The sequence below is a fragment of the Grammomys surdaster genome, unplaced genomic scaffold, assembly GCF_004785775.1.
Source record: "Grammomys surdaster isolate TR1022 unplaced genomic scaffold, NIH_TR_1.0 126660, whole genome shotgun sequence".
Taxonomy (NCBI): domain Eukaryota; kingdom Metazoa; phylum Chordata; class Mammalia; order Rodentia; family Muridae; genus Grammomys; species Grammomys surdaster.
This window is the reverse complement of record NW_021621449.1, coordinates 3,196,115-3,206,129: the sequence shown is the minus strand read 5'-3', so window position 1 is coordinate 3,206,129 and position 10,015 is coordinate 3,196,115. Positions and strand designations below refer to the sequence as shown.

Genomic DNA, 10,015 nt, shown 5'->3' with positions numbered 1-10,015 from the left:
GAAGGAAGGAAGGAAGGAAGGAAGGAAGGAAGGAAGGAAGGAAGGAACTAAAGACATACTAGAATTTAGTGAAAATGAATGTGTAACATAACCAGACTTAAAGGACACAATGAAAGTAGTTCTAAGAGGAAAGTTCATAGCATTAAGTGCCTACAAAAAGAAATTAGTGAGATTTCAGACTAATGACTTAACAGCACTTTTGAAAGCTCTAGAAAAAAGAAAAAGAAATGACACCCAAGAGCTAATAGTTGAGGATAGCTTTGAATGCCCTGGCACAGTACACAACTTCCTGGACAGAACATGAATAATGCAGGCATTAAGAACAACAACTAATATATGGGACCTCATGAAACTGAAAATTTTCTGTAAGGCAAAAGTCACCATCAACAGGACAAAATGGCAGCTTGCAGCATGGGAAAAGATTTTCACCAACTCCACATCTGATAGAGGATTAATATCCAAACTATTTTTAAAAAAAACTCAAGAAACTAGGCATCAACAGGCCAAACAATCCAATTAAGATATGGAGTACATGTCTGAACAGAGGGATCTCTAATGGCTGAGAAACACTTAAAGAAATGTTCAACATTCTTAGCCATCAGGGAAATGTAAATCAAAATTGCTTTGATATTCCATCTTATACCTGTCAGAATGGCTAAGATCAAAGACACAAGTGACAGGTCATACTGGTGAGGACATGGAACAAGAGAAATTCTCCTCCATTGCTGGTGGAAATGCCAACTTGGACAGCTACTATGGAAATCAATATGACAGTTCCTTAGAAAATTGGGAAGTGATCTACCTCAAGATCCAGCTATACCATTCTTGGGAATATACTCCATTCTACCACAAGGACACTTGCTCAACTACGTTCACAGAGCTTTATTTCTAAAAGCCAGAAATTAGAAACAACCTAGATGTTCCTCAACTAAAGAATAGATTTTTTTTAATGTGGTTCATTTATACAATGGAGTATTACTCAGTTATTTAAAAAAAATGACAACACGAAATTTGCAGGGAAATGGAAAGAACTAGAAGAAAAAATCATCCTGAATGAGGTAATGCAGACCCACAAAGACAAGCATGGTATGTACTCACTTATAAGTCGATATTAGCTGTTAACTAAAGGATAATCATGCTACAATCCACAGATCCAGAGAGGCTAAGTAACAAAGAGGGCTCAGGGAGAGACACATGGATCTCCATGGAAAGGGGAAACAGATTTTTCAGGTGGACCAGGGATGGGTGGGAATGGGAACAGAAGGGAATCAGGAGGGTGGAGAAGGGATGGGGAGAGAGACAACTGAAACATGGGTGGGAGAGGCATTTGGAAGGTAATGTGAAAAACCTAGTGCAGCAGAAACTCCCTAAAATCTATGAAAGTGAACCTAGCAAAAACTTGTAGTGATTTTCAGTGTATTTGGCATAATTCTAACACCTCTCTGGATATTTAACTTTGCATAGTGAGATTATGAATTTTAAAATTGCTGCTTTGCTGAGCTTTGATGCGGCAGATACTGCAGATAAAATTACCCATGGCCTGAGGTCAATATTTCTATTTTGGTCAAGCTTCAAGAATAGCATATATAGCTTGATTATGCTAGCCCTTTTTGTCTTGGAAATATTTTATTCCTGCTCATCACATTAAAGCTTGTCTTTAACAACATCAACATGTTGGCAGCCAAAGTACATAGCTTGAAACTGAAAATGGACCCCCAGACAGAGTTATTAAATTAACAGGCTGGCAAGCCAAGGACAGGTAAGATTCTGCACAGAGCCTTACCAACCTAAGACAGAAATGCATTGCTTTTGATAATATATATTCCATGATGGGTAAGGAAGGCATTCTTGGCAGAATGACCTAAGACAGACTCAGTCTTGTTTATGAAATAAAAAAGGGGAAGAGACAGAAAACTTTTGGGGCTGCTTGGCAAGAAGCTGACATGGGCCAAGGACAAGGAAATGAGCTGCTTGGCAAGAATATGACATTGGCCAAGGACAAGGAAGTGGGCTTCAGACAGGAATCTGACATTAGGCTAAAACAAAGAAGTGATTTCAGGCAGGAATCTAAATCTTAGGCTAGAAAACAGAAGTAATTTCAGGCAGGAATCTAAATATTAGGCTAGAACAAAGAAGTAATTTCAGACAGGAATCTAAATTTTAGGCTAGAACAAAGAAGTAGGCTTCAGACAAATAAAATGACTTTGGGCTAGGACAAGGAAGTTGGCTCAAATATTTTGGTCATCCTGATGAGCCCTTAGAAACAGTGATCACAGGAGTGATCACAGAACTTTGTTTATTGTCATGCTTGTTCTTTGACTATTTGTGTTTATTGTCTTGCTTGTTCCTTGACTATTTGCATCTATTGTATTGCTAGTTCCTCAAACTAGAACTGACCTTAATACTTTCATGTAATTAAAATGGTATAAAAACAAAAAGGAGAAGGGGGGATGGGATAGGAGGTTCTAGGGAGGGGAAATGGAGAAGCAGGGTGGCATCTGAAATGTAAATAAATAAAATATCCAATAAAAACAAAAAAAACAAAAGACAAGTCAATAAAGAAATATCTAATTTAAAAAAAAAAGACTTCTAGTGATGGGTGATATGTTCAGAATCTGAACAAGCCATCTTCTATAACTAGGCATGACTTCCAATAGAAGGTCTAAAACATCAACCCAGCCACAAAACCTTCAACCTATAATCTGTCCTACCTGTAAGATGTGCTGGGATAAAGTTGGCACAGAACTTGTGGGAGTGACCAACCAATGACTAGTCCAAGTTGAGGCCAATGCCATAAGAAGCCCAAGCCTGACACTGCCTAGATGGCCAGGAGCCAGAGACTGGATAGTCCAGAGGCCTAGGATAGACCAAGCAGGACTGACAAAATCCTAATGATATTCTGCTATACTCAGATCAAATGTCTAGCTCAAGTGTCATCAGAAAGCCTTCATCCAGCACCTAATAGGAAGAGATACAGAGACCTATAATCAAACAATAGGCAAAGCTCAGGAAATGCTCTTACTCTAAATGTCTCCCCAGTGAGATGATACGAATTCTCCCTCCTCTGGGATCAGTGTCCACAGGAATGAGAGGGGTTTACTAGTCTAAGCAGTTCAGAGAGTAAGTGTGGTCTTCCAGATGAAGACTGAGAACGCAGATAACTCTCAGGATTTCTCAGCCAGAGCTCTCTCCATCCACCCTCCTCCACTCCCAGCAAATTACAGTTGCTCATGTATTAAGAGACCAAGGGCAGAGTTATCCGATGCAGGCTCTGGCTACATAGAAGACTCGCCCTCCTGAATACCTTTGTGTGCCAGCAGCATGCTGGGTTCCACCGCAAGGCTCACCCTTGGAGTCATTTTCTCCAGCTAGCAATCTCAGGTTTCCTGGCCATGCTCCAGGTATTCACCCTCTTGTACTGAGTCTATTCCCATCTCGCTCTGTACTTTTCACCAACCCAGTTCTAGCTGAAATTCCTGAGGCCACTCCTGCATGCAGCTCATTGGTCGAGATGATTAACGCTCATCTACATAGTGCCAGGACAGCAGCAGCAGCAGGGGCTCAAGGAGTCCCTTTGAAGCAGAAGTTCACTAATGATGGTGTTCCTTGAAGGCAATTCACTGGCAGCGGTCTTTGGGGCTGATTCACAGTGTGGTGATGGCAGCCATAGCCCGAAGACAACATTAGATGGAGCCTCAGTGGCAGGCACCCAGGCCCATTTGTGGAAACGTTTGCTGGCACGTAAAGTAGACGCTGGTGTGAGTCAGGGAGCCGGTGGGAGCAGCTTAGCCCAGTGGTAACAACAGCCCTAGTCCTTCTCTGCCTTAACTATATAATCACCCACTCACTCTGGCACAGCTTCTAGTCTTCCATCACAAGTCTTAGTCATCTTGATGTAAATGTACTGATTAAATATCTTTGGTGTTTTGCCAAGAAACAGCCACTCTTGGGATTTAAAATGAGTATATGTATGTAACAGAATATAACAAAAGTCTATCAAACTTAAATTGGGTCTAGAGAACAGCTCAGTTGGTAGAGTATTTCCATAACATGTCACATAAGTGTCAAGGCCTCACTGAGTTCAATCCCAACAGTACATATATTGAGTGACCTAGTATACACCTGCAATCCCATTATGCAGAAGGCAGAGCCAAAAGGGTCAAGAGCTCAATGTCAGCCTTGACTACCTAGTTTTGGGCTATCCTGGTATACATAAGACCCTGTCTCAAAATAAATAAAAATGGGACCCCATATAAATATACATATATGTATATTTATACTGTCTGCATATATGTACATGTACCACATGCATGCTGGAAGAGGGAGTCATGTGTCCTGGAACTGAAGTCCCAAATGGTGAACTGCCATGTTGGGTGTTGGGAAATGGACCCTGGTAGTGTGCAAGATCAACAAATGCTCTTAAGCACTGAGCCATCTTTCTAGCCCCAAACTGTTTTACTTTTTATGTATCAAGTTTATCTTAGAAAATATATGCCTTACATGTTTTCACTTAGCTATATGTGAAACTTAAAGAAAACACTTAGTAAATTTTTTTATCAAAATTGTAGAAGGGGTTGGAGAGACAGTTCAGCGGTTATGAGTACTGACTGTTCTTCTAGAGGGTCCGGGTTCAATTCCCAGCACCCACATGGCGGCTCATAACTGTCTCTAACTCCAGTTACAAGGGATCCAACACCCTCACATAGATATGCAGGCAAAACACCAAAGCACATAAAATAAAATAAATAAACTAGCTGAGGGAATGGGTCTAGGGACACAGCCCAGTAGCAGAGTGTTTGTCTAGCTTATGTGAGACCCTGGAGCCAATCCTCAACACCACAAAGAGAGCTGGTGGTTGGCACGGTCAACAGAAGCAGTGGTTAAATAAATGACAGCACACCCATCAACTGAGGAGCTGTTTAGATGTTGAAAAGAATCATCTCAGCACTAAAAACCTGAATAGAGCAGATGGCGTTGCCCAGCAGAGGAAGTGTTTGCTACAGAAGCAAGAGGACCTGAGCTGAGATCCCGCACTACCTGAAAAGCCAGGAGTGATGGTGAGCGCTTGGAATTCCAGCCGGACAGGCAGAGGCAGGAGGATTCCTGGAACTTGCTGGGTAGCCAGTCTACCCCTAATCAGTCAGCTCCGAGTACAATGAGACCTTGTCTCAAAAGTAAGGTGGAGCATGATTGAGGGAGACACTCTCGCCTAAGCCTCCATCCTCCATGTGTACATGCCTACGTATGTACCCACATACACACATGCATACACACAGAAACATGTACATACACGCACAGCAAAATAGACCAACGTTTACAAATATGTGAGCATAGAAAAGACTGGGCCTATAGACATGGACAGGGTCGGGAGAAAGACGCCCGGGGCCTTATCCCTCTGTCTTAGAGTTTTACTGCTGTAAACAAACACCATGACCAAGCAGCTCTTAAAAGAACAACATTTAATTGGTTCTACTTACAGGTTCAGAGATTCAGTCCATTATCATCAAGGCGGGAACATGATAGCATCCAGGCAGGCATGGTGCAGGAGGAGCTGAGAGGTCTACATCTTCATCTGAAGGCTGCTAGCAGAATACTGACTTCCAGGCTGCTAGGATGAGAATCTTATAACCCACATCCACAGTGACACACCTACTCTAACAAGGTCACACCTTCTAATCCTGCCACTCCCTAGGCTGAGCATATACAAACCGTCACCATTCTCCCTGAGGGCTTATGCAGCTAATGGTTCCTGGGAGAGAGAGAGGGACATATTCTTCATATTCTTCCAATAGTGTAGCCACCAGTATGGTGCCCAAGCTCCTACAGACAAACCGGTAAGCATCCCTAAAGAAATTCACTGGGTTATTAAAACACACACACATACACACACAGAAGAGGTATCAGCAGAGGTGGGAGACGGAGAAAAAATAACAGAGATGAATATCAGACACATTATGCACAAGTATGGAATTGTCATAATGAAACACATTATTGATATTAATTAATGTTAGCAAAAAAAACATTTTAAAGGTATGGAGAATACATCCCAAATTATTGTTATCAATTCATAACTAAATTATAAGCCCATCAGTGGATCGAGCCACTGTTGAGAACACAGCCCTCATGGGTCCACCAGCTGGGGACAAAGCCTTCAACACAGGAGCCTTTTGCAGGGCACACTGCACATCAAACCATCACAGTTGCTTGGGTCAGAAAGAGCAGACAATGTAAGGCCACTGGGGATGAGACAGAACTGCACATAACTGATAACCATACAGCGCCTTGGAGTCTCTGTGATATCCACATCTCTCTAAGATACAAAGCACTTAGCTAGTGCCGAACCAAGGGTCTAACGATCCAAGAGAGTGGGCAGCAGGGCTGCACTTGGTTTGGGGTTTCTGACTCTCTGAAAGGCATTATAATACAAAGGCTGCAGAAGAGGCTCCGTGGGATCACAGAATGAGGAGTGTGGGCCTCACGGTTCACTCAGTCTCCCTATGCTCGCCCTATGCTCGTCTCCTCCCCAGCATCTCTTACTCTCCATTTCTACCTTACCCAATGGCTCCTCCGCTCCACATCCCAGAGGGTACCTATCCCAGGTATGGGACAGTGCCGTGCCCTAACACTTACCATCCACTTCCTACTATGGTAGCCTGGATGAGACCAGCTAGGCACACACGTGGGGGCAGGGGTGGGCTGCGCGGTTGGTAGTAGTGGCGCTTACGTGGAGCTTTCCACGTTCCAGGCCCTCTTCCACACACTTCAATTATTTCAGTTGGTGGAGAGACCTACAGAAACTAATCACAGACTCTTGGATTATGCGGGTCACTTTACAGTCACAGAAACTCTATGATGCCCTCATTTTGCCTACAAGGAAGCTGAAACTTGAACAATCTGTCTGGAAGCCAGTGACAGAGAAAATGTTATATAAAGGCAATAGCTCATCCCAAATCCATGATCCTGGCCACAAGTCTTTACTGACCACAAAGATCTATCATACATGACCTGTGACAGAGAAGGTCATTAATAAGCATATCCGCCATTAAATGTTTACTTAAGAAATAAAATCTGAAAACTATCATTCTGTTCCTTACTTTCAATCTGACTAAAGATCTGTTACTTCTACAATTTCAGCAAACTCTGGCTTGGGTTAAGGCTCCAACTCTGGGGTTAATAGCCCCAGGCAGCCAAGAGTGGTGGTGCATACCTGTAAGCCCAGCACTTGGGAGGCAGAAGCAGGTAGATCAAGGCCAGCCTGGTCTACAGATTGAGTTCCAGGACAGCCAGGGCTACAAAACAAAACCCTGTCTCTAAAAACAAAACAAGCCTGGTGGTGGTAGCACACTCAGGGGTAGAAGCAGGCTAATCAGTATGAGTTCAAAGCCAGCCTAGTCTACATAGTGAGTTCCAGGATAGCCAGGGCTATGTAGAGAGATTCCGTCTTAACACACACACACGTGCACACTCACAAACAAACCAATAAACAAACAAAGAGTCCTCAGATGATCTGCACGTCTTTCTTTCTGGAGTTTCCTTCATCAAAATTAGCAAGTCTAAGAAACAAGTCCTACAATTGTCTCAATTGCTAGAGAGAGGATGCCCTCTAGTGGTCACACAGTGACAGTCACATAGCCAGATGTAACATCCATATGAAGTGTTGCCATAACATCTCTTTCCGGCTATAGCATAGCATTAGAACATACAAGAAAAAAAAACTGAAAAGCAAACAAAAAATACTCAGTAGGAAGGTTTTTTTACAACACTTCTGAGAATTTTATGCTTTTATTAGATTAATGAGATAAAACATGAGCCCGCAATGGACAATCATTTTACTTCTGGCTCAAACACTAACAAAACAAGCTCACTCCAGTTTTATAAATATGTGCTGTCCTCACCTTGTGTCTTTCAAAAGGAAACTAGGAGAGGGAGGAGGAGGAGAGGGAATGAGGAAGAGATGGAGGGAGGGAGGGAGGGAGGGAATGAGGGAGGGACCACAAGCCTGTAAAGACTACAGGCTTCAAGAAGCAACAAGTAGCAGGACATGGTGGAACAAACCTTTAACTCCAGGCGTTAATCCTCAAACTCTTATGAATTTGAGGTCAGCTTGGCCTACACAGTGAGTTTCAGAACACCCAAGACTATTTATAGAGACCATGTCTAAAAAACAAACTAACAAACAAAAGCAACAAAGTAAATAAACTTTGCCTGCTTTCTCTCCAATCGTCTCATCTCTGGGCTGGGAACATGGCTCAGTGGGTTAAGAGCACTGTCTGTATAGCATGAACGTGGATCACTGCCATCCACAGAGAAAAGCGAAGCACTCACCTCTAACCGCAGCATGGAGGAGAAAGGAGACAGAAGGATGGCTGGGACCATTTGTGTTCATGCTCCATGTTCACTGACAGACCCTGTCTCAAGGGGATAAGCCTGAGAGGGGCAGAGCAGGGCACCCCAAACTTTCCTTTGGCCCCTACACTCTCATACACAAGCACACATTCACAGGTCCCAACCTTAATAGGCCCTCAGACCTTAGCACCACTGACTCCATGATGGAAGTATCATTCAGGCCTTGGAACCCCGCACATAGGTAACACCACCTGCCAAAATAAAAACAAAGACCTAATCCTTCCAAGTCCATAGTTCTGAGAAAGTCTCTAGATGTACTAACCTCGATTTTTAGCTTCTGTAGTTCCACTTCTGGCTAACTGTTCTTGGTAACTGAAGTATGTCAACCCAGAATGTAGTTTTATCCTGAACATCCAGTATAGTTGCCAGCTGGCTGATAAAAGACTTTCTGTTGGCTTAAACCCGTATCTTAAGTGAGTAGCCTTCTCTGATGAATACTCCCAACAACACATAGAGGCATACATTACATGTCAAAAAGAATATTATTTTAGTCGAGGTTTTTTTTAAAGGGGCTAGAAAGATAGCTCAGCCGTTAAGAGTGCTCACAACTTTTACAGAACCTGAGATGAGTTCCTAGCACCAATGTCAGGGAAGTCACAGGCACCTGTAACTCCAACTCTGAGAGACCTGAAGCTTTCTTCTGACCTACACACACACACACACACACACACACAAAGCTTTCTTCTGACCTACACACATACACACAATAATCATTATCATCATCTTTAAATAGTTATAAATAATATATATTATAAAACTTTCAAGTAGGTAATCTATTTACCCAGAAGCCAAGAGTCCTGGATCATATAGTGTTTATTTGCTTAAGAGTCATTTAATGTGCATGTGTGCTTGTGCACCGTGTAGATAGACACCTCCAGAGGTCAGAAGGCATCAGATCCCAGAGCAGGACTTACAGATGGCTGTGAGCTGCCTGACATGGATACTAGGAACCCTCATCCAGGTCCTTGTTGTTTTTCATTGTGCATCCACGGCATATATGTGGTCAGAAAACAACTTACGGGAAATAATTCTCTCTTATGTTGCAGGTTCTAAGGATCAAACATGGTTTATGAGGCTTAACGGCAAACACCTGCTGAGTCATCTCACTAACCTCTTTGACTTTCTGATACTAATCATCATCAATTTCCATACAATAATTTTCTCTTTTTCACAATGCCTTAATTGTGGAAGACCCTTGATAAAGGAGGTAGGTACATTAAACACAAAGGCTAAATGAGACAACTCCAGTGTTTATATCCCAATTCTTAAAAGTTTAAGCCGCTCAACTAGAATGAAAGCAAGCCTCTGTGCATGTGAAGTCCGGCTGCCGGTTGAGGAACAGCTTTCTGAGGGAGATTGTTAGGAAGGCAAGCTAATAACACAGAGGAGACCCAACACAGCACAAAACAAGCATGACACTATCGAGTCTTGAGAGGACGTCACTCCAGACAGCAGCTCAGCTCTAGCCTAAACTCCCAATCTCTGGGAAAACTGAAGTTCAGTATCTGAACCAAGTGACTCATATATGGTCTGATGGGGCAAGGTGTGTAATTCTCACGTGTTCTGATGGGGCATGGTGTGTAATTCTCATGTGTTCTGATGGGGCATG

The 10,015-nt window shown here is 42.8% G+C and overlaps 1 protein-coding gene across 3 annotated transcripts in view; it reads right to left on the bottom strand.

Annotated features, from left to right (window-relative positions):
• Window positions 1-7,929: 7,929 nt before the first annotated feature.
• Window positions 7,930-10,015, bottom strand: part of Necap1 (NECAP endocytosis associated 1) — a 22,034-nt gene continuing 19,948 nt past the window's right edge. Inside the window, exons 8-9 of one of the 3 annotated variants that reach the window (XM_028761099.1) lie at window positions 8,529-8,597; window positions 7,931-8,408 (exon numbers count right to left, since the gene is read on the bottom strand). In XM_028761099.1, coding sequence (XP_028616932.1) covers window positions 8,396-8,408; window positions 8,529-8,597 — 82 coding nt within the window. In that variant the 3' untranslated portion in view covers window positions 7,931-8,395. Of the gene's footprint in view, window positions 8,598-10,015 lie in introns of all 3 variants that reach the window. The other 2 variants (XM_028761097.1, XM_028761098.1) reach the window with 2 other exon arrangements.